The following is a 27,721-nucleotide window of genomic DNA, read 5'->3' as shown; positions in this document are numbered from 1 at the left end:
GAGAGATGCCCAAGGAACTGAGAAGTGGGAGTATTTGGGGGCCTCCAAGGGGGCTGGGCCAGGGCCCTAACATTTGGTTCCCCTTCCCAGCTCTGTGATGGAACGAACAGGAGATTACAGGCTGACTGCCTGAGCCCTTCCCCTGTTTTTTGCTGCCGTATATAATGTATTTTAACGTGTTTAGACTTTCCTTATAGGGATGTTGTTTAAATGTTTTCTCCTCATTAGGTTATTCGGTTGTTGGGACTGCCTTTGTGTTTTTTGGGTTTTATTTTAAAGTGGGTTTTGGTTTTTTGTTTGTTTAAGAATAATCTGTGAGGTTTGGGTTGGATTGCCAGAGACTTGGGTCAGGTCTTCACAATTCTGGGTCACTGTGTTAACTTTGAACAAGTTATTTACTTCAGTTTCTGGATTTGGCTGGTGTGGGGGGCTGGGGTCAGAAGGATGGTTCCAATGTACGGTCTCCATACTACCCTGACCCTCCTCCTTTCAAAGCCTGCCCCGCCTGACCTGCATGTGCCTCTTATGCACACATGTGTGCCTTACTTGCTTGGCTGTGCCTTTACATTAGGATGGGCAAGAACTTCTCTGTCACATTTCAAATGGCCTGTGAGACAAGCAGGGCTTTTTTGTAGATGGAAGGAGAATGTTCGTTTTTCTCTTGATAACATAAAATGTGCCTTTTATCTTCCTCTGCCTCCCCTTTTCATTTAAAATTATTGACTCTTGATGCTTGTTAGCTCAGAAGAAAATGATGCCATTTATACTTTCTGCAGGAGAGATCATGTGTGATCATCGTGGGCTAACCCAGTGGGCCTTTCAGCTGAGGGGTGATTCGGTTTAGGGGATGGGCATCAACGTTTCTGGGATAGAAAGTGCCAGTGTCCTCAGCTTGAAGATGAAGCCTTTTTAATAGGCATGTTGGGGGAAAGGAGGAGGGGCAGGTGTTGAGAGGTGGCGGCACCTGTGCCTACAGCCAAGAAAAGACAAACAGCCTGAACTGCTGGTTTCTCCCGGGTAGATTTTGTGGTAATTCGTGCTTTCAGCCTCTCTGGAAAGTGGTTGCCTGCCGCCTCCCTCCCCCAAAATGTTCATGTCCTGAAACTCCTGAAATTGCTCTTCTGTAACTAGAAATATTAAGCAGAAATATTTTTTCTACACCTGTAGGCAATCCTCTTGTTATACTGTGTGCTGCTGCTTTTCTGCTAATAGAATCCCCGTAAAATACCAAGTTCCAAATTCAAGTTTGAATTGCCAATTTCTGTTTGTAAGCTTAGAGTTCCACACTTACTTTGAAGGTAATTAAGCATCTATGAACGTAATGGGATATTGTTACTGTTCAGGGTGTGAAACCAAATTGCTACAGGCTTAGAAAAACCTTTTCTTCTCAGATCTTTTACCGGTTTTAGCTCCAGGGATTCCAGAAGATCATTTTCAAAGCATTCTCCACCCCTAGTCAGGGTCAAAGATCTTCGTTACTAATTCTGTCTTAAAATGAGTGCCTTAACCCACTAGTTATGTAAATAAGAGTAAACATTTTCAGAATTTGTTATGCAGTGTTATAAATTCCCACAAAATATTTGTAATCTTTTTTATCTAACTGAAAAATTATAAGTACTATATGTTTATTGTTGAAAATTTAGAAAATTCAGCTTAAGCATAGAAGAAAAGAAAAATCATCCCATCCCTCCCCATTGAGAGATACCCACTGCCAGTATTTTCTGTAGCCTTCCAGGCTTTCTGCTTAATGCACACATAAATACTGTTACTCACAAAAGTGTCATCACATTTTACATGCTGTTTTGTAACTTGCTTTTCACCCTTACTTAATGTAACATGCACATCTTATTGTGACATTAAATATTCCTCTTCATCATTTTTAATAATGCAGTCGTATTCCATTGTGCAGGATGTACCATCATCTATTTACCTAATGCCTTGTTGCTGCCAGAAAGCTGCATTCTGAAATTTCCTCTTATTTTCCTTATTATTCAAGAGAGAAAAACCTCTAATTTTCTTCCATGGAAACTGGTTAGAGGAGCTTATTTTAATCAAAATATGCTCTGTCATGGTGCTACTCCGCAGTCCTTAACAGATTTGCTTTTTCCCAAACATCATTGATGTTTGGGAAAAAGTTGGAAGAAAATTCTCCTACCCTGCTTTACACTGAAGTATCTCCATTAGCACTGTTGTGACCATTTGTCTTTTTACATTTATTATATTCATTTAACAAATGATTATATATTGTCTGATAACGAGCCAGGCGCTGTTCTAAGGATACAAACACAAATGATCCATTTAGCTTGTAGCCTCCTGGGAATGGGGGCGCATCTCATCCTTATGCTCCTGTGTGCACCATGGTCTCCTCGGGCCCTGGATGGTGGCTGTAGGGCTGGGCTGGGGAAGATTCATAGCCGTGGGTTAACCCTGTGTTATGTGATGAGCAGATCCGCACCTGGCCAAGTTGGGCCTCCATGAATACAAGCACCACCACAACAGAGCCACTTCATAGATCGCATAAGAAGAGACAGCCTCACGGGACCCAGTTAGCTCCTTGCCATATTCATTGTTCAGTGGGAGCTGAAAGTAACGCTGGTAACCTGGTACCGACTACTTCATCCCACCAGGTGGCCTTTGGAAAGCCATCTGTCCCCTCGGGCGCTCAGTTTCCCCATCTGTAACATGTGAGGTGGCTAGAATAGATGGTCTCTGAGGGTCTTTCAGCCCCTGACGTGCCAGGACTCTGCACTGCACCCCCAGCCCCCAAGTCAGACGATGGGATTTCCAAACGCACGCCGCACTCCTCCTGCCACTGTGGTTCCCCCGGGAATGTCGTCTCCATTCCTGCGTTGTCTGTAACCTGCAGTGTTCTCTGTGCCTCAGGACTTCCGACGGCTCCTGAAGAAGGAAGAGAAGCCGATCTTGATGATGTTTTATGCTTCCTGTGAGTGACTTTCTCCTTTGGGTTCAAGTCAGACATTCAGACTCTGGGTGGGGCCGCTGGGGGCGCAAGGGGGACTGGGAACTAGTCCCGGGCCTCCACTTAGAACGCCCAGTCACGGTGCTCACACCGTCTCTCCGCCAGCACCTCTTTTCCTTTGTCTTTGCCTTTTCATCTGGCTCCGCCTCTCCTGTGGTCCACATCAGTTTTTCTCACACTGGCTTCCGCATCCTTCTGCCCTCTTCCCCCAGCAGCAACATGGGTCTCTGCTCCAGGTCCCTCCGCCTTCCCCGCCCTCTGCCTCCTGCGGGCCTGTGGCCCTTTGCTGGCAACCGTGTGCCCGGTGGAGCCGCACCTCGGCCCTGGCTCGCTCTCCTTGGCAGCTGCTGCTGACCGCCCGGAGCCTGGCCGGCCTCGGGGCGGCTGCACGTCCAGCTCTGGTTCCTGCAGAGCCACCTGGGAGGGCCAAGGGATCAGGACCAGGGAGAAAGGGGCCCACTGTTGGGGCTCAGTCTCTATATGAGGCAAGAGGTCGTGGGAACAGCAGTAGGATCATTGAGATGACGACCAGGAGACGTGGGTTCTGATTCCAGCTGTGCCACCCAGCAGGCTGGGTGACCTTGGTCAAGTCCTTCACTGCTGTGTGCCTCAGTTCCCATTTCTGTAAGGGAAGGAAGGGGTTGGATCAGTGCAGTGGCTTTCAAACTTTTTGACTGTATTTGTAGTATTAAACATATTTTACATTGCAGCCCAGTATATAAGTAAGCTGAAAAGTTTCACTAAACCATTCTTACCCTTACTATTTGCCGTCCACTCCACCAGATACAGAGCACGTTGATATTTTCTTTTTCATTGTTTTATTTAAACATTAATTGGTTTTTCCTACTACTTCGTAACCCTCTAATAAACAGTCAGCAAGTCATGGCCTGTGGGCCGGCTGCCTTTTTTGTAAGTTAATTTTTGTTGGAACACAGCCGCCTCTGCATTTGCATGTTGTCTGTGGCTGCTTTCAAGCTACACCCGTGGAGTAGAGTAGTTGACAGTATGTCCTCAAAGCCACAGATACTCCCCCATCTGGGCCACCTCTGAGGTCTAACTGGTCCCCCCCACAGACTGAAAAACCTCGGATTAGAGCCTGTGTGTGGCCTTAGAGCTCGATCTCTGTGAGCTACATGCGCCTTCAGGAAGCCAAAGGACTAAAGGCCGGAGCGAGGTGGGGGGTTGTATGTGATGGGAAGTGGGTGTGCCCAGGCAGGTCTGTGGCTCGAGTGGGTACCACAGGCTGTGGCACAGGGTTCTGTTTCCTCTTAAAAGCCTGCCTCCAATCCCCCTTCCTGAGAAGTTCTCCCAGCACAGGTTCCTCCCATCTCAACCCTGCTGACCATGCCTCCCCAGGCTGGATGCCCTTCTGTGGGTTCTGCCTGACTTGGGCCTGTGGCTTGTTCACTATGGCAACAGCCTCTCCCCAGCCCATGTTGATTGCTGGGTGCCCCCCACCCAGCCTCCCCCACCCCTCCCTGCCCCAGGGGTGTGCCTGCCTATGGAAAGAGGCCCTGGAGTCCCACTTCCTATTAGAGCCGGCTCTGCCCAGGCGGTCTGCTCTTTAACCCCGGGTCAGTCTCTCTATTAATATTCACTTGTTGGTTTCACCCCTTTTTGTTTCTCCTTGGAGGGATCTTACTACCTGCCCAGCTGTGAATTGCTTCAGGAATTATCCTGCCTGCGTAGTCCCTTGAGGACGGGCCTCCCTTCGTTTATCTTAGAACTCTTCAGGTCTCAACACGTTGGTTAAATGAGACTAAAACAGTGATGTCAGTATACAGTACGTGTCACAAGGCAGGGTCATGGTATAACCGTGCAGGTTTCAGCGTAACGACAGTAGGTAATCACGGGGAGAGGTCCACTAGCAATGTGCACCGAAGTGTGTGTGCCAGTCCCCCTGCCTCACCCCGACTCTCCAGGCTGTCAGGAAGGGCGACCATCCTCCTCATCACAGCAGGCAGAGCTGCGAGCAGGCTTATTATCTTTGTAGAATAGGAAGCTGGGGCAGAAGAAGCTAGGATCCTAGTAGGTGTCATAGAACAATGAGTAGTGGAGAGGGAGGGAGAAAACTCGGGGCTGTTAAGTTTACACTTGTGTGGGATCAGATTGGTTGGCCTCCTGGGTCCCAGGTATCCCCAGATTGTGTTGTTGCTGTTGTTTTTAATGAAACAAGCTTGTGCTTTTAGTCCAACGAAGCAGTCATGGCCTCATAATTCAGCTTATTCCTGGGAAACACCAATTCCCTAACTGGGAAGTCCTTTAGGATTCTTTGATCCTAACAGATCGAAGATTGGGATGAAGGAGCCTAAAGGCAGTGGAAGCCTTTAGTTGTGACAAATCTGGGTCCCAAGGACCTACGGATTATTCAGTGAATGTTCGTTGGCTGAATTAATGAGAAAATAAAAGGGCTGGTGCTCTCACTTTTGGGGTTTGAGAGTGATAATTAGTCTTCTGTCTTCCCCTTCCTCCCGAATGAATCAGTTGAAAGATAAACTCAAATAGGGATCACAGTACGAGCTCTATTTTTGGTAAAGCTCAAGTGGCAACTGGCTTGGCCCAGAGCTTCCTGTTACTCTTCATCTCTTCTTCCCCTCAATAACTTCTTCACCCGGTACTCCACCCATGGGGACAGCTGGCTGACTGACACTTGTTTAGGAGTCACGGGGGATACTGTTGTTGCAGGCTGTAGACCGGCAGAGCTGGGGGAGAGAGGCCAGGCAGTAAACTCCTGAGTGTGACCCAGTGGGTGTCCAACTTCCCCCATCTCATCAAGTCACTGACTAAAGCGGGGCGGGGGGGGGGGTGAAGGGCTTGATGTGTGCCCCCTTCATCCTCTCTCCTGGGGAGTGGAGTGACATCCTCATTCCCGGTGGAAGTGTCACCCCACCATGGACGGGGAGGCAGGCTCTCAGGCCTTGTGCTGGTAGAGGCCCCCCTGCTGGTGCCTAGTTCTGCCCGCCCTCCCAGGTGTTGGCTCTACCCTCAGCCTGCAGGGCAGGTGTTGTCTCCACCTTACAGATGGGGAGGCTGAGGCTCAGACCGCTTCCATTGCTAGCCCGGGGTCACACAGGCAGCAGTGGTCAAGGGGTGATGTACACCTGGGTCTCATTCTCCCCAGAGCTGAGCTCCTTCCTCTGCCGTGCGGCGTCCCATCCCTACCACGTGGCATCCACCTGGTGGAGCTTGGGCACCCCAGGGAGTTGGCATTGCTGTCTCTGGTTCCATTCTTCTCTCCGAATCCCCACAGAGGGAACAAGGCCCCCTGACAAGTGTCATATTCCTCCCTTCCAGTGCTTGTGGGGACCATGCTGTGGTGGCAGCTGCTGGGGAGAGGTGCCTCTTGTCTTCTGAGGGCAGATGCTATGGGATTGCGCTGCAGGCTGACCTCACAGCAGCTCCTGTGTCTCCTTGAGTCTGAGCCTGAACTAACAGCATGTACTTAAGCCGAGGCGTAATGCACTGATGTGTGTGTGTGTGTGTGTGTGTCCATCTGTTTGCCAGGCAGGAACGTCAAGGAGGGGGCTGTGGGCATTTTGAGAGTTCTATGTCAAAATATCCTGCATTGCATCTTGTCTAGTAGACTTGGTGCTGGGAGGTTCAGGTGGTCTCCGGGGAGTTTTGACCTGCTCACTGTTCTCCAGTGTCTGTATCTGGCCCAGTGGCTGAGAGCAGCTTTCTACCTGCGTTACTCTGCCCACAGCCTGCCAAGGCATTAGCTAAATGTGGGTTAGAGCTTGTTAGTCTGCTGCTGCGTGGCCCTGTCCCCACTGTGCCGTGTCGAGATGACATCCAGACTGACGTGGGTTCCAGGCAGCTTTGGTGTCTGTGGCCTTCAGAAGCATCTCAGAGCCTGTTTTGCAGCAGGGCGGCTGTCAGAAAGAGTAACAGCCTTGTGTGTCAGAATTCCTCCTGTCTGAGGAAACTGGGGCTCGTGTCCTGCGGTGTCGGTGCCCATGTGTGGCTTGTTCTGGTTGAAGGGAAGGGGTGGGTTTAAATCAGAGTCTCTCTGAAGTAGGAGTGGGTGTTTGGGGCCTGGCTCTCTTGGCCCTGAGCCCCCCAAATTTGGAGGTTTCACCACCCAGGAGAGGAGTGTGACCGTGGTGGACCAGAGAGGGTTGAGTCAAAGACATCACAGACTTCCCCAGTGTCAGTGCTGGAAGGGGCCTGAGGCCATCTGGTCCAACACCCCTCATTTGCCGGAAGGGGCAGCAGCCCAAAGAGGTGACCTGTCGGGGCCATCCAGCAGGTCGAAGGAAGATGAGAACTTGAGTGTCTGATTCTGGCCAGCGCTCGGCTGCCTCTAGCCATGGTGTGATTCATTGTTAATGAAGGAAAAGAGGCAGAAAATCCTCAAAGCCGTTGTTATGTATGGATGCACATTTTTCCTCCTGATAGCGTTCGCTTCAGGTTCATCTGCAGGCCCTGGCTGCACAGCGAGGGGAGGCTTTTAGTTGCGCACAAAGGGGGTGCTTTCCTGGCACCTGCTCCGGCTCCCTGAATTCCCGTTGAACTCATCCTCAGCTCTAAATTATTCAGTGCTTTGCCCTCCCCCAGCTGCGTCACATTTGCTTGTCAGTCCCGCGTTTATTGAGTGACTGCTGGGCTGGGGTTGTCAGCTCTTGGGGGTCAGGGGCCTCTGCCTCTGGCCCCATGTGCTCCCAGAGCCTGGGGCAGTCCTGGCTTCTGGAGGTGGGATAAGTGCTTGTTGGTGGAGGTTGGCCTGAGGGGAGAGAGGGTGGAGCATGGGGCCAGTTGTAACCGTTTGGTTTTTCTCCTGCCGGTGACTAGGGTGCAGCGTGTGCAAGAGGATAATGCCGCATTTCCAGAAGGCTGCGACCCAGCTGCGGGGCCAGTTCGTAAGTGAGGCGCCATGGGCCAGGCGGGGCTGCCTGCCAGCTCCCTACTTCTCCCTCTCTCCCTGCGAGATGGCGGAGGACGGGTGCAGGGCGAGGGGAGAGGGCAGGTTTTGAAATCACGGGAAGGACTTATTCTATTACTGCTGCCCCTGCTGCCCCAGGCGTGTGGTTCAGAGACCTGTCCTCAGTGGATGCTGAGAACTGGCCAGAATTGCTGGAACCAGGAGAATTTGGCGCCTGTCAAAGACCAGTAATGAAATAACCAGGAAACCAGCAAAGCACGTTCAGTGTCGCTGAGAGGCCAGGGGCCAACAGCAGACCGTCAGGGGCCTAGAATGACGGGGGCTGGGCTCCAAAGCAGGCCGAGGCTCTCTCGGTGCTCGGGAAGCCCAGTGGCAAAGAGAGGGGGGCACAGTGACACCAAGGTGGGCCCAAAGCACAAGAGGGTCCATGAGGCAGCCTCCTGCCCAGGCTTGCGGGGCTCTGTGGTTCCTGTGGGGCAGGAAGAACGTTGGAACCACAGCGGGGAGAGGCGGTGGGGAGCTGGAAACCTGAGCCCACGGGTTCTCGGAAGGAGAGTGTGCTGGGGAGCAGGCGGGAGACAGGGTTGTCTCAGGGATGCCCACCTTTAGGAGACAGGAGGGGAAGGGGAGCCACTGAGGAAACGGGCCTTCAGAGAAGTAGGAGCAACCGGGATGGTCAGTGAGGGAGGAGGGGAGGCCAGGGCAGTCAGACCTCACCCAGGGCTGAGCCTCAGTCGCTGACGGGCCTGGTCGTCTCTGTGTGTCCTTCACCTTGCCAGGCTTGTCTCTTCTGTGCCATAGGTCTGTCCATTTTTGCACTTACCCCGAGCCACAGAGGTTTGGGGGTTTTTGTGTCGTTAGTTTTGGGTGTTTGTTCTTTTTTTTTCTTCTTGGTGGCAACAGAAAAATAACTGCTAGCTCCTCTGAGAGCATGGCAAAATCCATATGCCTTTCATGAAAGGTCATCAGGTGCCATCTCAGTGGGGTGGGCCAGAGTCCCACCAAGGGAGTCCTGAGATCTTAAAACTGCACCATGATCTTTATGGATCAAACTAAGTTGATTAGTTCAGAGTCAATTAAAAAAGGTTTAAAGGGCAGCCCCTGAGCACCGTGACAGCTAGCAGCTGGCCCCAGGACTGGGTTGCAAAGAACCAGGTGCTTTCTCTTTTGACCTCATTTCTGGGGAGACACCAATGTCCTGCTTGTTTCTCACTAATAAACTTTTAGCAACTTGCCTGGAGACGTTTGGCCCCGGGGCACACATATATCACTCTGGCGAAGTTTCACTTCACATTTTGTGGCCTCAATAGATACCATATTTTAAGATTATTTCGCCTGGAGAAGAGACTTAATTACCCACAGAGTTCTTTCTGCTGCACCCGTATACACTTAGACAGACGTTCAGCTCACCCTCCGAACTCTGTAGTGCAGTGGAGGGTAAAGAAGTCCAACCCCATTCAGATGACAAATAAGCTGGCCAGCTCCGTCAAAGCAGGTGAGGTCTTGGTGCCAGTCTCGTGCACTTTCTGGAAGATTCTCAGCCAATGCTGCCTCTCCCTGCCGAACTCAGCATTCCTCCAGGCCCCTCCTGTGCTCCCCCAGAGCCTGTCCCTGCCTTGCATGGTCGTGTCTGCTCATCTTTGCTTCTGTTCTGGATCGCTTTGCCCACCAGTTGCTACTAATTATAATAAGGTTTTCTCACTGAGATGTGAGTTCCTGAGCATTTCTTCAGCACAGAGCACAGGCCAAGCTCAGAGGAGGTGCTCAACACATGCTGATGAATGAATGAATGAGCATCTGGCTTGCTGGATACATTTTATTTTAAGCTCTATATTTACATTAAAAGCGATATTCTCCTTTTTGAAAGGAATTCAGAGCATCGGTTCCTAAGGACAGAGGCAAAGTGGGAAGGATGTTTGTGGGACAAGGGCCCTGGGTTCTTTTCTGGCCCTGGGTTCACAATAGGCTCACTTGCAAGGTTAGCCCTGAAGATTACTTGTTAAGGGTACCTGCTTCCAAAAATGGAAAAAAAAAAAACACCCAGTACCTGCTTCTCCTGCTTGGGCCCAGGTCAAGAAATAGAAAAAGGTGACCCTCCCAGTTCCCTAGACAACGTTATAGAAAAGTCAGTGGGATTGTTCAGGTACCCAATGAGGCTGGCCGATTCAAGCCCAGCTTTGGCCAGGTGTTAGTTACCTCTGTGTTATGTGAACTCATCCGTTACTTTGCTTCTGTATTTTCTTACTTGGGGTTTGTTTTGTTCTGCTTTCCCGTTAGTTTCTTAGGAAAGCACCTTTTGAAAAGTTCTCACCCTTTCCCAGCTCCATAAAGGAGGAAGGGTCCGAGCCACCGGGACCATCACCTACTTCAGGAGGCCTCTAGAGGCCAGGGCTCATGGTGTAGCCACAGCTTCCCAGGAACGGGGCAGCCAGAGGTGTGGATTCCTTTTTGTCCTTGCACACGGGGCAGAGATGGGCTGCTGGTCCCCTGAAATCAAAAGCTTGCTCCTCACCACCCTGCTGAAATCCAGCTGGGTTAGCACCTCCTGTTTCCTCTTCATCTCTGTCATCTTTGGGCCCTTTTTGGCTGGCCGTGTCTGTGGCAGGGGTTAGAAACCTTCCTCCTCTACAGATTTCTTGGGAGGTGTCCAACCTAATGATGTCATTAAGTTGGAAGCGAGGCTGGGTCAGGGATGCACAGCCTTTGCCATTTTCCAGACTCAGATCTGCCTCTTTTTTTTTGCTGTCACTGACGGCTGGTGAGTCATCGGCATCTGTCCCACCTACTCCTGCTAATGGACATCCTCGTCAGCAGCCACTCCCCGTCTCAGAGCAGAGCCCATCCTTGTCTGTCTCCTCTTCCCAGCCTTGCCAGTTATTGATGTTCACACTGAGTCTTTTGTTAACCTTGGCCATGATGGGCCATCTGGGTGTAAACAGTGAAATGTGTCGGTCTTGGTGACAGATGTGTGCAGATCAGACTGTGGTGCTGGCTGTTACTAACCACTGGGAGATCTTGGGCAAGTTGCCTTGGAGCCTTTACTTCCCCCATCCTTAAAATGAGGATGATAACACCAACCCTGCCCACCTCACTGGGCTGTTGGATGCGTGAATGGGCTGGTGCGTGGAGACAGCTCTATAGCCTGCAGACACTTCACGGGTACAGATGACTGACACCTCCACGCGGCTCCCACTGCTCTGTGCTTACTGTTCCTTCCACTCACCGAACGGGGTGCTGCCAAGGGTCTGCTTTACACCCTCCTTCCTTTATTATTAACACATTGGAACAAGGGCCTGGCCCTGTACTCTCCTTGTCTCCTATGGACTGTCCCTCAGTGATTTTTATCTACATCTGTAGCTCAACAAAATGTAGCTCCATGGAGCCTGAGTCTCTAAGCTCCAGTACCACGTGGCAGACTGCTTGCTTCCCATCTTGGGCTGCATTCTTCTCCCTGGGTCCCAGATGCAGGATGTCTAAAATAAAATTCAGTGTCTTTCCATCGGGCAGGTGGCCAGCTTTCCTTCACGGCTCCTCCCGAGCGCCGCAGGCTCCTCTGCCAATGTGCCTTTTTGCCAGGCCATTGTCATCCACCTGTCCCCCTCACGTGCTCCATCCTCTCCCTGCCCACCAGCCCAGGTCAGACCCTGGTGAGCCCATACAGGGTGGTTGCCAAAGACTGCCGACTTGTCTCCCTGACCTGTGACTTTCCCCTTACAACCCCCGATAGCTCTCCGGCACTTCCTGAATAAAGTCCTGGTTTCTTAGACCTTAAAGCCTGGTCCACAGCGACCTCAGTGAACTCCCCCTACTCCCTTCTATGTGTCCTACAGTTAAGCCAACATGGTCTCGGTTCTTGAGCCACGTCTTGTTTTGTCTTGTCTCCATTTTCTCTTCCTGAAACGTCTGTGGAAATCTTACCCTCCTTGACCACTAGCTCACACGCTCCTGCTTTGTGGAGTTTCCTTGATGGTTCCTGTCACAGCATGGGCTGGACACGAGGAAGATGATGTTGTGTCAGCCGACTGGCCCCAAGCCCACATGGCTCGGTGTCAGGCACGGTGACCCTAACTTCTCCTTAGGTTGAGACCAGTTTTGCCTCATTTGGATTCACAGACTCCAAAAAGTGTTTGTAAGTAGTCGTTCAAAAAACAGTTATCTCATTAACTAATAAATGACCCCAAAGTAGTCAGAAGTGCTACAGAAACTCAGAGAATTAAGAGTTCATCCCAAGCAAAGGTGGTTTAGAAAGGCCACCTAGGGGACTGGGATGTGATTTGCCTTAAAAGATGGATGAGTCTTCGGTGGTAGCCGAGAGAGGGGGAGTGGGCAACATGGGCAAAGGGGGTAGAATACTCGAAGTCAGGGCCAGGAGAATACAGCATGTGTTCTGGGAGCGTGAGCACATCTGCAGAGCTTCTTAGTGGTATTAGTGAAGACGGCTAACAGATTTTGAGTGTTGTCGATACTTGTACCATCTCATTTAGTCTTCACAGCAACCAGAGGAGGGGCTGCAGATGCGGAGACTGGGGCACAGAGGTAACTGTGACTTGCTCAAGGAAAACATCTACTGAGAGAGGAGTTAGGATTTAGACCCAGCATCCTAACCCCTGAGCCCAGGCTCCTAGCCACTGTGGTATATTCCCATCTGCAAGGGGCCCCAGACGGCAAACAGTCCAACTTCCTCTCTGTGCAGAAATCTCAGACTGTCTCATTCCTGGGAGAATTAAAAACCTAGACCCTAGCAGGTGCACAATTAAGGCTTTTGTAGGAAAGAAGAGTTAAAAAACAAGGCAGGGACCATGTGGTCTTTGAGTGTGGAGTTAGACTTTAGCCTGCATTCAGTGGAGTTGAAAGGTTTTGCACCGGGAAGTGATGTAATGAAAGAGGAGGATGTGGAAGATTAACCTTGTGGTGAATGTGCACTGACACTGGGGAGACCAATTAGACATTAAAAAAGAACTCTAAAGTAGACAGTTATTACTGGAACAGGCTGCTGAATCAGTCTGGGGAAGTGAACAGACGGGCTTTTAGAGTGTTCCAGGGCTTCTAGTAAGTTCTGTCTCAGGCTTATTTTCCCTGTATTCCTTGTAGCATCCCACAAGGGGGCGGGAGGAAAAAAAAACAGATTTAGCAAGCATTTATTGTGTGTTTGCTGTATGCCAGGCACTGTGCTAGGTACTTAAAATGGTTCATAAGATAACGTTTAGATGCCTCTAGAGATGGAGCTGCCAGAGGCACAGGTAGCTCCCATCACCCAGGATTTGGTAGGAAATAAAGAACTTGAGCACCAGTTTTGTGCTAAAACCTCTGACTTGGGTCATCCCATTCAGTTCTCTCAAGAGCCCTGTGATAGTCTCCTCACCCACATCTTCCAAACAGGGAACCTCAGGGAGGGTGAGAGACTTGTCCAAGGTCACGCGACTGCCAAGTGGAAACAGTCCTCTGAATCAAGTTCATTGTCCACTGAGACTGCTCTTTCCCGTTTTCTCTCCCTGTACCTCCTTACGTATTATTCAGCAAAATTCCGCTTCCTGGTTTCTTCTGTCTGCCTTTGTAACTGCTGCTGACTTTTTTGAACTTCCTCTGCCTGCCCCTCTATGCCACCCGGCGTTGTGGAACAGCCCTCTTACATCTGGCCACACTGTGTTCTCTCGTGAGAACAGATTCAAAGTCCTTTGTCCAGGCACCTGATCCTGCCATACAGAAAAAAGTTCCTGCTTCAGGAAAGGAGTTCTAGGGGACTCATTCTGGGTTGTTCTCAGTACATAGGCTTGTCATCAGTAATACAAGCTACTACAGTTTTCCTTTCCCATTCAGGGGTGTTGGATATGTGGACCCCTGCCACCAGAACATGTTCAGACTTCAGAGATGATGCTTAAATGATGCTGTAGGTGATGGTCACCCACAGGAGGCCTAACAGGGTTTGGAGGGAGGAGAGTTAGGCAGGTGGATGGTCATGAGAACCGTGCAACCTCCTTGGCCACATTAACTGTGAGGTCTGAGAATGTTGCACATGAAGCCAGGGCGGACAGACTGAGGTATCCAGGAAGGTGTCCAAGGGTGCCTTAGAGTGGCAGAGTGGCTCAGTGGTGATTCTATAACTTGGGAGAAGAGTACAACCTTAGTTGACATGGGCAGAGAAAAGGCATAATATGTACTTGGGTGGCAGTGAACCCACTCTAGGACCTGGTTGACCTTGGTAACAAGGCCAGGTTTCTTCTTCAACCCTCAGAACTTCGTTTTGCTCTGGGATGGTTTTTCCCACAGGGCAGGCAGGAGGGAATGCCTGTATGGGGGGCAGCCCTCGGGCCCAGATGACTGCTTCTTCCAGAGCACGCGGGCATCGTTCCCAGCTGGCTTGGCTATCCTTGATCCCCTGCTGCCCTGGGCTGTGCGTCAGACTGTGAGGCTTTGTCCCCATCATCTGTTTCTGGTGGGACGGCTGGGCAGGCATGGACAAGGTGAGGGCGTCTGTGGGCGGAAAGTGGACAGGTCTGTTCTCCCTTTGCTCCCAGGTGCTGGCCGGAATGAATGTCTACTCCTCAGAATTTGAAAACATCAAGGAGGAGTACAGTGTGCGCGGCTACCCCACCATCTGCTATTTCGAGTAAGTCCCCTGCTTCCCTGCTGACGCTCGCTCCCCTCCATGATGGCGTTTGCCTCCCTGGCTGAGCCCACGGTGTCTCCTCATGTTTCACAGGAAAGGACGGTTTCTGTTCCAGTACGACAGCTATGGGTCCACAGCTGAGGACATTGTGGAGTGGCTGAAGAAGTAAGTTGGCGTTTGCCTTGGTGGGGCGGGGGAGGGTACCCAGAGGGGGAGGGGCATCTGCCGGGCCCCAGGGTGTCCCTGGGCACAGGGCTCCGTCTGGTGGTTGGGAAGAGAATGAGGAAAGAAAGGACCATTGTGTGCTGCCCACGCAACTGTCTATGGGCTGCATCTAGGTGAGGGTGGGGATCTGTGCGTGCAGAATGTGCGAGTCGGGAGGATTTTGTGTGACTGGCCGTGACGACTGCATTTCAGATGGGTTTCTTCCCCTTAGTCTACCTGATGGCTAGAAGTATTTCTCACCCAGGACGGCAGGTTTGAGACAGGTTCCGCTGCACGTCTCTCTGAAAATAGAGTTGTCAGTCAGGCACTCGTTTCAAACATAACACTTTGTATTATGTGCCATGAAGCTAAGAAGTGTCCTCATGCCTTAGATTTGCGGACTGCTTTGCTGTTCACCACGCAGCCCCGCGGAGCTGCTTCATAGCAACCTGTGGTCCTGCTTATAATGTGATTAGATCCTTATAACCCAAACCGCCCGTGCACCTGGAGTCCCCCGCCCCCCATGCTAGGTGTGTGACTTTTGCGTGACGCTTGGACCCTGACTGGTGTGTTGGATGGTGAGTCTGTCTCCCCAGCACCTTCTCCGTGGCCGGAGCTCTCCTGAAGCCCACCCCAGAACACTCACCTGCTCTGGGCTCTGCCTGTCACTGGCCTGGCACTTACCAGTCACTGCCAGTGTGTGGTTATTTGTGCACGGTGCTTAGAATAAGAACAGCATTTTGGAGCATTTTGGGAGCTTCACTTTGTGGCTGACCCTGTTCTAAGCACCTTATGTCTCATGGAATCCTCAGGACAGCCCCATAAGGAAGATATTATTATGACCCTTATTTCCTGAATGAGGTAACTGAGCAGAGAGATGGAGTAGCTCGTCCAAGCTCCTGCAGTGCCAAGCAGAAGGGCTGGGGTCGGCCCCCGGCAGCAGCTCCCCCGCGTTCTGGCCAGAGCCTCTGCCCTTTCCCCAGCTGCCAGCACGGTGGCTGTTTATTGACATCGTTACCGCAGGGGCACAGGGTTAAAGGATTAGTTATCCAAAGCAATGAGGTTGAAAATGTGTATTTTCAGAATGGGAAAGGAAGATAAATTTTGTACTAAAAAAAAAAAAAAAAATTACCCCCAAACCCACAACAAACTGTTTGATTCTGAAGGTTGAAACTCTCAATCTTCTGTTCCGTGGGTTCCCGGGGGCCCAGGAGATAAAACACCGTGGCAGAACCATGTTTGCATGGTGTCCTTTATTTCTTGGAAGCATTTTCACATCTCTGTCTCCATCTATTACCTCATTTCCAGCCCCTGCCCAGGAAGGCAGCTCCCCATTACCCTGTAGTCATTGTCTTAACCTGGGCCTTCACACCCCTGTTTTCATTTTTCACTTGATAATAAGCATGTCCTCTCCTCCAGCCAGACATATCTCGCTCTGCTTTGGGAGAAGGTTTCAACAAATGGCAGTCTCATTTGTCACCAGAGCATAAAATCTGCTTCCCTCCCCCTTCTGTAACCTTTTCTGGCTTCAAAATACACTCGTATCTTCTTGGAAGGATAATGTTTATTATTTTTTTTAGAAAGTGTTCAGAATTGCTTGCTAGCCCTGGACCAGGGGAGCACGTCAGTGGCTTTTCTGAGACGGGGTATTATCTCCCCGCTGGACTCTGCCACTCCGTCCCCCACCCCACCCAGGCCCACCGCAGCTCCTCCACCAGACCCTGTCCCGGGCCCCACTCCTATCCCCAGGGCTGCCTCCTGATCCCTGTCCTGGACTGGCCCTCCCCACTTCCCACCTCTGCCTTCCTCTCCTCACCCCCATGGGCAGGAGATCTTGTTAACAGCTGTTGGTTCACCCTGGGTCTCCAGTCGGCTGAGGTTGGTGGGGTAACTCCGGGGAAGGGAAGACAGCATCCGGGTCCCGCTGGGTAGCAACTCCGGAGCCGCCCAACCACCTGTGGTCCCTGTGCTGGAGGTGCACACATGGGGGCAGCTTCTCCAAAGGCATGACCATAGTGCACTCCCCCAGCGCAGCCGAGGGCAGGGAGGACCCCCAGTGAGCTGCCTCAGCAAGATCCAGCGATGTCACTGTGCTGCCAGCCAGCTTCATTTTTTAAAAGTCTTTTCTGATTTTAAGGCTATCAGTGAGCTATATCATTACTGAAAAGCGTAAATATTTAAACAAGGGGAAAAGTGGCCCCCTTACTCCACTACCCAAGGATAATGTGTGGTGATATTTGGCAAATTTCCTTCTAGATTCCCCCCAACATATACCCAGCTGTGTGCGTGCGTGTGTGTGTGTGTGTGTGTGTGTGTGTGTGTGTGTGTGTGTTCCTGGTGCCAGGTGTTTTAAGTCTTCACCAGGTTTCCACCAAATCCTGGTGGGTGGCTAGCAGTGATCCTACCTTTCCTGCTGCCCTGCACTTCTTCCTTGGGCCTCTCCATTGGCTGCTCATGGCTTATGGTCACCAAATGTAGAAGGATGAGGGTGGATCCAGCCTTGCTAATTCTCTAGATCAGGGGTCCCCAACTCCCGGGCTGTGGATCGGTAGTGGTCCACGGCCTGTTAGGAACCGGGCCACACAGCAGGAGGTGAGCGGCGGGCCAGCGAGCGAAGCTTCATCTGGGGCTCCCCATCGCTTGCGTTACTGCCTGAACCATCCCCCACCCCCACCCCACCCCCATCGTGGAAAAATTGTCTTCCACAAAACCGCTCCCTGGTGCCAAAAAGGTTGGGGCCGCTGCTCTAGATGACTTTCAGAAGCCCAGGAGAGAAGAGCCAAATCCTGCCGTCTGACATGTGACTGGCGAGTGGGCCAGGCAGGGCATCCCTGGTGTCGGAGTGCCCCAGGGCTCTGGGGTAGATGCGATGATCCTGGCAGTGTGCCCCTTTGTGCTTCTGGCAGCTGCGTTTCTTATTCCACTCTCTGCAGATTTCCTGCTACTCCGTTGGGCTTGGCAGGTAGAGGGTGCAGAAGTGGCAATCCATTTTGACCTAGCTACCTGTTTCTGCCTGTGTATTTTTGTACTAACCAGAAGTGGACTGAAAACAAGCACAAAGCATTCTTGACTTGTCATATTTTGAGTTGCATCTTCTTATCAATGGCATGTGCACCTCCCTCAGGCAAGGACGTGCTTTGTGTGAACTTCCCAGTCCTGGAGAACCTGCAGAAGTCAGAGTTGCAGGATTGGAAGGGAACGTGAAAGTCAGCGAATCTGCCCCCAGCAATTCCCTTTCAGTGTCGTGTTACCACTAGGACAGATGTAGTTCCTCCGTCCCGCTTAAACACCTCAGAGGTCAGGGCCTCGACTCATTTTGAGGGTGTCCACTCATGTTTGAATGATTCTTATTGAGGTTATGAATGATATCTAGGAACATTTGGGTAGGACTTCGTACATTCACGTCCATTATCTGTCTAGATGTACCTACAAGGCAGATGAAGAAGGGCCTACAAATATACTGCCTTGTAGATGTTTTAAGTCAGGCTGGTTGCCTCAGCCCCTAGAGCCGGAAGGTGGAGGAAACAGGACTCAAAACCAGGTCTTCTGACTCCCAGTCCGGCTCTTTCTCTCTTATCTGTTGTAGATAGAACATTCTTAGTTCTGTTGAGCTAAAGTTTCTTTCTCTGGAGCTTCCACTTGGTGTTGGTTCTCCTTTATGGAGCCATAGAAAATAAATCTTAGTTTCTCTTCCCGGTGCAGTCTGAAATGTTCGAAGACAACTATTGTGTTCCCCATGTCTCCTCTTCTCCTGGTTAGACACCTCCAGTTCCTTCAACTTTTCTTCTCTCATTCCCTTGTTGATTCAAAAAGAGTTTATTTGGTATCTGCTTTGTGTTAGGCGTAGGAGGTAGAGAGATAATCTAGAGGGAGCCCCATTCTTTAAGGAGAGAGACAGTAAAAAGCATAGTTCATAGTGCCTCTTACTGCTGTGCCCAGCTCTGCAGGCCTCTCCAGAAAGCAAACTTCCTGCTGTCCACTGAGTGAGAGAGGGGCACCCACCTGGCTGCTGGGGAGATGGACAGGATCTGAGGGCCTCCCATTCAGCCCCAGGCCACAGCCTTGCTTTAAGGGGGTCCTCCTGGTCCTTCGGAGCCTTTGCATATTAGGGTGGTTCTTGGGCCCCTGCCCCCTCTGAGCACCCAGCACCTCAAGTTTCCACCCTCTAAGGAAGGCAGAAGTTTTTTGCTAAGTCGGTTTTCTAGCTTCTAAATTTGCACTGACCTCTTTTTCTCTCTTTGCTGCTGTCTTCCTGTTCTTTTTGCTCTTGTGGGTTCATACTTTTTTTTTTTTAACTCTTGTACTGTCACTTTAGTGGTTTTGGAGTATGTCCTCCATGTTTAACTAGAAATTTCTCAGGTACTTTCATATCTTGTACTTCTGCTGAGGCATGGCTTCACCATTCTGGGTGTATAATCGTGCTGGATTTTTAAAAATTATTTTAATTTTAGAATAGATTCCTTTCACATAATTAAAATAATTTTTTAAAAGATACTTAAAAATTATACATTGAAGGTTTCCTTTTATCTGGTTCCTCCATCCTATTCTCCCTCCTACCCCTTAGAGGTAACAACTTTAATTAGTCCTTATGCAGATAACACGCAAACATGAATAAGTATTTTTTATCTCTCTCTATTTTATGCAGAAGTTAGCACATTATGGCCTGTTGTGTATATCCCAGCAGTCTACCCACATCAGAGTGTAGGGGAGCTTCTTTGTCCTCCTTTACCACGCTCAGCCCTCCATCTTGCAGAAGGACTGCAGTTTACCTACCAAGGGACACTGGGTTCTTCTAGTCTTTGCTATGACAAATCATCTACAATGAATACCTTGGAATGTACGTAATTTTGCATGTGTCCAGGTGTATTGGAAAGATAGATTCCCTGAAGTGGAGTTGGTGATGTTTTCAGGGATTGGTGTTTTGAGCCCAGGTTTTGGAACCTAGGTTTCTTGGTGTTGGTCTGGGACTGTTGTCTGGCTGGTGACTCGTTCTAAAGCTTCCTTTTACCATCAGCGCTACCTGCCATTGGATGTGCATGGGCTCAGAGTGGTTTGCCCTCTCCCTGCCACTTCCCATTGCTTCACACCAGGGTGGCTGAAGCCACCGGTGGGGCCTCGTCCAAAGCACCGGAGAGGGCTTCTGAAGGTGCCGTCAGACCCAGGCTCTGCCGTAGGGTGGGGCTGGCAGGTTCCACCGTGTCAGCTGAGTGGGAGGGCTGCAGATTCCATCGCGTGGGCAGCATTGGTCTCACGAATTCTCAGCCCTGGCTGCTGGAGCTTTACACTTCTTTTCTACTGTAAGCTCTCAAAGGCAGGAAACAGTGGTTGTCTTTTCACATTTATCATCCTAAAGCGTTTTTTCAAAGTAGCGATTAAGGTGCTCTGGCAAAGGTGTTCATAAAGCATCAGGGAGTTTGTGTCACTAGCAGCCTTATCCTCAACTTTGGAGCAAGAGAGGGTGGCTGTGAGCCTCCCCCGTCACAACAGCTGGTGACATGGATGTCAGCACATGGCTGTCCCAGGTGGAGGCAGGCTCCAGGGAGGTTAAGCACCAGCCCGAGGTTTTGCAGCTCGTGGTGGCAGAGCGCGGATTTGGACTGACTTCTGAGCCTGGCCCTTTCTGCTCCAGCATTCTGCCTCTGGAGAACCAGATAACTTTGTTCCAGTCTCTAGGAAGGGTTCGTGATGTAGCCTGGATGCTGTCATAGTTGGGGTGCCTTGTTCCCCTGGGCCCCACCCTTCCTCATTACGACCCTCCTCCCACCCTGGTCGGTGAACGCCCTGCACCCGCCTCCCCCGCCCCCAGCCCTTCCCCGGTATTTGGTCTTTCTCAGACACCTGGCCTCTGCCTTTCCTCCTCACCACCACCCCTCCCCTCTAACTCCCTCTCCCCACTCCCCGCCCTGTGGGCACCAGGCAGCACAACAGTTAACCTTGCCAAAGGTCACTCTTTGCTGTTGCTGTTTATTCTTGCCAGTTGGCTGAGAGCTTGAAAGAGCTTGAGATGCTAACGAACGCCCCCGATTCTAGGGAGGAAGTGAGGTTTCTTGATCTGCCCAGAGGGCTGCAGCTGAAGCGACTGTTTGCCACAGGCTATCAGCTGAGCACCTCTGGGCTCTGAGGGGACGGTGGAGGTGGGCAGGGCCGAGGAGACCTGCTCCGCTCCTCCGGGGGGTCGTGGTGCGCCCCTGAAGCAGGCCGTGCGAGCCGCTGGGGGTAAGGGCTGCGCGGGCCCCCGCGCGTGCTCTGAGCTCTGCCTGTTTTTGGTCTTCCAGTCCACAGCCGCCACAGCCCCAGGTCCCCGAGACTCCCTGGGCAGATGAGGGCGGCTCCGTTTATCACCTGACCGATGAAGACTTTGACCAGTTTGTGAAGGAACACTCCTCTGTGCTCGTCCTGTTCCATGCCCCATGTGAGTGGAACCTTGCTCCTCTCTGCCACCGCCTCCCTCCCTCGGCCGCTGCAGGGCGGGCGCCGCTCTGAGCCTTTAGATATTACCTAGGACGGCAGTCATCCCTCAGCTTACAGGTGGGGAAACTGAGGCCCCAAGAGGGCCCGAATCTTGCACAGTAGTTGCAAGGGCACAGTGAGGCCAGGGCTGGAGCCTCAGACCCCGCAGCGTCTAGAACAGCTGCTTTCTGCTTCAGCTGGCGTCCGTCACAGCCTGAAGCAGCCTTTGTGCATCAAGGAAGGAAAACGTGAATGCTGTAAAATGTGTTGGCCGTATTGGCTGAAAAGCCCTGTAGCTCGGGAGTTTTCTAGGCCAGTGTCCTCCCTGTTCCCGTGGAGAATGGAAAATTGATTGTAATTCGTTTCTCAGAGGGAGAAGGCTGCTTCTGGAAAGGTGAGCAAGGGGATGACAGCCCCTGGGCACAGAGTTCCAGGGAGCAGCTCCTGGGAAAGGTGGGCCCATCCTGATGGGTGAAGAAGGTGGGTCCCCAGCACCCTGGGACAGAGTGCATGTGTGTGGGGTGCTCCTCTCTCATAGCTTCTTGCCAGCTCTTGGGCCCAGTGATGGTGGGTAAGAGGAAAAAAAAAAGCAAAAAGAACTACTTCATGGATCAGTGTCATAATTGCCCAGTCCACAGAGGCATCTCTAGTGAGAGAATACTTTATTAATCATCTTTGTCATAGAGACCCTTACGCTATTCATTGTGTATTGCCTTACGGTGGCCAAGTGGCTGCCCGCAGGGTCATCTCCTTTTATCTTACCCACAGTGCTGCAAAGCGAGCATGATTAGCCCCACTATACAGACAAGGAGACTATTGCACGGAGAAATGGCACTGCTCTGTGAGTCCTGCACTCCTGAGCCCTGGCCTTCCCGTCTTCCGCTTCCCCTGTAGTATCACATGGGTTTGGTTAATCAGGAATTGTTCATATACAGACCACTACTGGGGATTTCCCCAAGTCCTCCTTTCTTATAAGTGCCAAATTCTTAAGAGAATCCAAAGGAAAATTATTTTTGGCCTTTCTTCTTCTGACTATCTAGAAAAACGACTGCAGAAAACCTAAAAAAACCCCCAAAACACGAAATTTCAAAGGGCCTCCTTATTAGGGGCAATGACACAGAGGGCCTTAGGAGCACATCACGCCCAGCCCTGCAAGGGCTCAGTGAGGGCATCCCTGTGGTTGAAGGTACCTGATGAATGCCCGCCAGGCAGCACTGCAGTGCTCTCCCCGCTGAGGTGTGCTCTCCCGGCCAGTCTCAGCGTTGCTGATGGAAGCGCAGGGAGTCATGCTGCATCCAGAGCTGAACTCACCCTACCTGCGTCCCTGTCCCAGCAATAGAAGCAGATACCAGCTCACTGTTTTCAGTTCCCGCCTGGGAACTTCCCCCCCTGTGTGTCAGTGCTTCCAGTCTGTGTTGAGAGAGCCGCCTGGCTCCTGGAAGAGCGCAGAGTGGTTTGAGCAGTGCTTTGTGGTTTATGCATCACAGCGTGGAGAGTGCGTATCCCCGTTGATGAATCCTAACAGCATGTACCTGATAGATTGGAATTGTTTAATAATTGTTTATTAAGCCCTTTCTTTATAGAACCCCGGTTGCAGACCCGCAAAAATTTTGGTCTGTGTTCTTTCTTGTACTCTTAGGTTGTAAGCAATCCATTGTAGTACCTGATGCTTGCAGGGTCTGGACCCCAGAGCCTGGCTATAGAGTTCTTCCCTGCCCCCTCCCCTTATAATGCACCCTCCTCACTCTCTGAACCAGAATGATCATCACTCCCCCAATCCAAGTCACCTATGCGTATAGAGTAAGGGCTTAATGAATGAGAAAACGAACAAATGAGGTTGTTGAGAGCTAAATTAGAGAATGAGAACTAGAAACCAGATAGCAGCTTTTGTTTTCCCCATTAGTCTTTGTTACTGAGCGCACTACCCTTGTTGAGAGGGTTCCGATTCAAATTTAGGAAATGGAAATATCTGAGGCTTCTATTGGTGGGTGTCTGCCTGTTAGGGACCCTGCACTCTCTGATGAGGTGTCTGTCGGCCCCCCGGCTTTGCCTGTGTGTGTGTGTGTGTGTGTGTGTGTGTGTGTGTGTGTGTGTGTGTGTATTTCTGCTGGACTGGCAGAGTGAGAGGGATCAGGGCAAAAGCCCGAAGTGAAGCTCCCTGAAGAACTGCCTGTTTAAATTCCCATCCGATGGGAGTGGCTTTGCATTAAATAATCTCTCTACACAGTCCTCCTCCTTTATCTGGGAGTGTGGGCTTTAGAAGGGATGGACTGTACATGGTTTAGAGAGGAATCTGAGCCCAGGAGGGGTGAACTGACAGCAGGGCCCTCTTAGCTGCCTAGCTGGGCATCTCGTGCCGGAGTGTTCCCGAGAGCAAACACTGATCAGAAAACCACTTTTGTGGTGTTTGAGGGACCTAGAGAAAAGGACAAATGTCAGGAGGCCAGAGACTGGCAGTGTTGGCTCATGTTTCCCAAGCTAATAAAATGTGAATTCCAGAAATTACAGTGTTACAGGTGCCGATCCCAGACCAAATAGGGAGTGGTTAAGAAACAGACCATTTTGGAGACCTAGGAAAACACGTTGGGATCTATCAACATAGAAGACCATAGATTGTACTAAGGATTGCCACATGTGCTTGGTTTGTTTCTTGGGATAGGATTGCTAAGTTGATGAATTAGTGTGTCTTTCTTTTATCAAAAATGAGTTGTTGTTTTCCTAAGTGCAGTAGGGAGAACCGGGCAGGATGCGGCCACCATGAGGGGACCATCCCCTTGGTGCTCTGTGACTGTGAGTCTGGCCTGGTTCTGTCTGGTACTTGTTTTTTTATAAGCAGTTTTGTTGAAACTATAAAAAGCAAGGCAAGCTTTCAAATCTGCAAGGGTTAGAGTTGGAAAAAGGAAGCTAGTTAAAATATCAAACAATGGTATTAAGATTTTAAAAGATCCCCACAGACTGAAATAGTGGAGCTCAAACTAAAAAGCTGAATTTATCTTGATGACTTTTTGATAATTAAAAAGGAGTGTGTGTATGTTTTTTGTTTTTTTTTGCGGTACGCGGGCCTCTCACTGTTGTGGCCTCTCCCGTTGCGGAGCACAGGCTCCGGACACGCAGGCTCAGCGGCCATGGCTCACGGGCCCAGCCGCTCCGTGGCATGTGGGATCTTCCCGCACCGGGGCACGAACCCGTGTCCTCTGCATCGGCAGGCAGACTCTCAACCACTGCGCCACCAGGGAAGCCCCATGTATGTTTTATAAAGGGATAATATAGGAAAATATAGAGAAGAGGATTAACATTATTCCTGATACAGACTCCCAGAAAGAGCCATGGTCTCTCTTTGCAGTGTTATTTCTGTACAGAGGAAGTGCTCAGTGTTCGTTTCTTTCCGGGTCCCACTTGCCTGGAACCTTGTTTGGGTGCCTTCGGAGGAGCCGTACTCCTCGGTTCTTGGCAGGAAAGGCACCTGGGCCGCTGGTTGTTGCATATTAGTAAACATCTCCGTGGGCCCCCTGCTTCTTTGCCCTCTTTTCCAGCTTTCCTGCCACTTTAATTCCCATCTCAGCCTTTCCTCCCTTCCCCTCCCAGCTGGAGTCCCTTAGAAACCCCACACAGATTCTTCTGCAGCCTGTACTCCTGGTGCCTGAGTTGTCATTGAACAGATAAGCTCAGCCCCCCAGCACAGTGCGGGGCCCTCCACGTACGTGAGCTCTAGTCCCGGCCCCGCTCACACCAAGGGAGCAGGGAGAGCCAAGATTCGCAGGCAGGTGTGCCCTCCAGAGCCCACTGTCCAGGGTCCTGGGCCTCCTGGGAAGGACAGTGTGATGCGATGGGAGCAGTGGCCTCCTAGAGGGCCGTGGGCACCATGCGGTGCGAGGACAGCCTGGGCCCCTCTGCCGTCCATCTGGCCCTCGGCGCGGGGCCCGGAGTGGGTGGGGGAGGCCACGGCACCAGGCCTGGCCTCCTGATCCCACAGAGCACTGAGTGGTGTCCGAAGAGGGCGAGGCAGCAGGACACCAGTGGCCACCGCCCCGTGGTGACTTTTGTTTCTTTCCGCAGCGTTCTGAACGAGAAGAGTCACTGTACATTGTTACTCGTCTTCTCTTATCACTGTCCGTTTTGCTGCAGTAATGTTTACCTGCTTCTCCCTCTCCCTGTACCTGCAGCCCTGCGTTAGGCCCGGAAGGACATGGTGCTGTAATGACCCCCCCCTCCCCCGAGTGAGTGTCACTCGCGTGGGGAGGTAGAAGGGACAAAGTGGGGCTTCCAGGAAGGGGGACCCTGAGGAGCAGCCTGTCTCTCCCATGTGGGTGCTGACGGGGCAGACAGGGGCCTAAGAAGAAGCTGCTGGGGCACCAGGGCACCCCTGCTGCCCCTTCCCCAGGGCTACGGCGGCCCGTCCACAGCTCTGCCCCTTTCCTTGGCAACGGGCCGCCTGGGATGAGATGTTTCCTTTGCCATAACTCCCAGCAGCAGGTGTGTGCTGGAGGCCACAGGGCCTGACCTGCCTTCCAGGGCTGGGCTGCCTCTCTGGATTCGGCAGCAGGTCCCTGTCATACTCCAGAATTTCTGCTTCTTACTTCATTTATGTCTTATTCCCAAGTAATAATGTGATCTCTGTAGACAACGTAGACGGTACAGAGAAATATAAATGATTAAGGAAAAAAACTACCTATAATCCCATAGGTAGGAACCACTTTCCATTTTTTGTCATCATTCTTCCTAGTTGCATTTTTCTTTTATCATTCCCTCATTTTTAACTTCTATTTTTTTAAATTACCATAAAGTTAAATTGATTTGTTTTCCTAACATGTGGAGATCTGTGTAACCATCTGGCTGTAAAACTCTTTTGTGCTACCACTTTTATTTTTTAATTACGCAAATAATTTAAGAACAATATTAACAACATTCCTGTTACTGGCAGTGCAAGGTTCAAGGGATGCATGAGAATATGGTGCAAACAGTGGAAGTCCCCTCTGCGTCCGGCCTCCCTTCCAGGTTTGACCAGTGCTGCCAGTTGGTTATCCTTCTCCTCCTGTGCCTCTACCTAAACAACAGGGATCACTTCTTCTCCATTTTTCTGTGCTTTGCATTTTTTTTCACTTACCAGTAAGTAGGTCTTAAAGATAATTTTGTGTAAATGTAGATGTTAGCATATAAATCTACCTCAATCTTTTAAACGAACAAATAGTATTTTATAATTTACATATGCCATAGATTTTAAACCATCCCCGTCATAGACCTCTATTTCCAGTCTTTGTTCAAACAATGCAGTGAACATTTGTAAACATGTATTTGGGAGCGTGTCTACACGTTTAGGCACGTTAGCCTCCCAGAAGGGAAGGTGCTGTGCCCTGGGGTAAGTGTGCTTGAGCCTTGATAGATACCTGCCGACTTCCCTCCAGAAAGGGCTCACCACACCTGGCAGTGCATGGCAGAGCCTGCATCCCCGCCAGTCGTGGATGCTATCAGCTGTCTACATTCCTGCTAAAAAGGGCAAAGGGGCAACTTGTCCACAGCTCCCTGGCTTCCAGGGGTGGTGAGCATCTCTTCATGTGGTAATCAGCCTTCCATGTTTCTTCTGTAAACCACCGGTTCATTCCCTTTGCCCATTTTTCTACTGGGTTGTCTTTTTCTTCTTGACCTAGAGCTCCATACTTATGGATATTAATCTTTATCTATTTTCTGTGTTCCAGATGTTCTCTGTTAGTCTGTTGCTTACTTTAACTTTCTTTATGCTGCCTTTCAGTGTACAAAAGCATTACATTTTCGGGACTTCCCTGGCGGTCCAGTGGTTGAGACTTCACCTTCCAACGCAGGGGTGTGCGGGTTCGAGCCCTGGTCGGGGAGCTAAGGTCCCGTGTGCCTCATGGCCAAAAAACCAAAAACATAAAACAGAAACAATATTATAACAAATTCAATAAAGACTTTAAAAATGGTCCACATCAAAAAAAAAAAACTTGAAAAAAAGAGCACTACATTTTTGTAGTCAGATAAAAGCTAGAATGTTTATTGAGCACTTGCTGTGGATCAGACATGGTTTGAAGCACTTTCCATATATTAACTCGTTTAATCTTCACAGCAAATCCTGTGAAGTGGATATCGTGATTATCCCCATTTTACAGGTTAGGAAAGGGAGGCACCAAGAGGTTGAGAAGGTTGCGAAAGGTCACATAGCCAAAAAGGTAGAGCCAGGATTAAACCCAAGTTCTAGAGGCCACAGCCCCATCACCAAGCCCTCTGTGAGCCTGCCTTTTCCCATCCTGACATCCAGGATATAAAAATAGTGCCCTGCATTTTGTGATAATATTTTTGTTTTTCTCATTTTGTTTAATTCATCTGGATTTTTTTTTTTTTTTTTTTTTTGCGGTACGCGGGCCTCTCAGTGCTGTGGCCTCTCCCGTTGCGGAGCACAGGCTCCGGATGCGCAGGCTCAGCGGCCATGGCCCACGGGCCCAGCCGCTCTGTGGCATGTGGGATCTTCCCAGACCGGGGCAGGAACCCATGTCCCCTGCATCGGCAGGCGGACTCTCAATCACTGCGCCACCAGGGAAGCCCCAATTCATCTGGATTTTTCATTTGTTGTGCCACGTGGGAGGAA

General features: G+C 50.7%; 1 protein-coding gene across 1 annotated transcript in view; it reads left to right on the top strand.

Annotated features, from left to right (window-relative positions):
* Window positions 1-27,721, top strand: part of PDIA5 (protein disulfide isomerase family A member 5) — a 92,770-nt gene that overhangs the window by 38,787 nt on the left and 26,262 nt on the right. The window contains exons 7-11 of the mRNA XM_032631033.1: window positions 2,884-2,944; window positions 7,772-7,839; window positions 14,378-14,469; window positions 14,563-14,634; window positions 20,949-21,085. Coding sequence (XP_032486924.1) covers window positions 2,884-2,944; window positions 7,772-7,839; window positions 14,378-14,469; window positions 14,563-14,634; window positions 20,949-21,085 — 430 coding nt within the window. The remainder of the gene's footprint in view (window positions 1-2,883; window positions 2,945-7,771; window positions 7,840-14,377; window positions 14,470-14,562; window positions 14,635-20,948; window positions 21,086-27,721) is intronic.

Source organism: Phocoena sinus, chromosome 4 (assembly GCF_008692025.1).
Source record: "Phocoena sinus isolate mPhoSin1 chromosome 4, mPhoSin1.pri, whole genome shotgun sequence".
In the NCBI taxonomy this organism is placed as follows: domain Eukaryota; kingdom Metazoa; phylum Chordata; class Mammalia; order Artiodactyla; family Phocoenidae; genus Phocoena; species Phocoena sinus.
The sequence above is the reverse complement of the archived record's forward strand: the minus strand, read 5'-3'. Positions and strand labels throughout refer to the sequence as shown.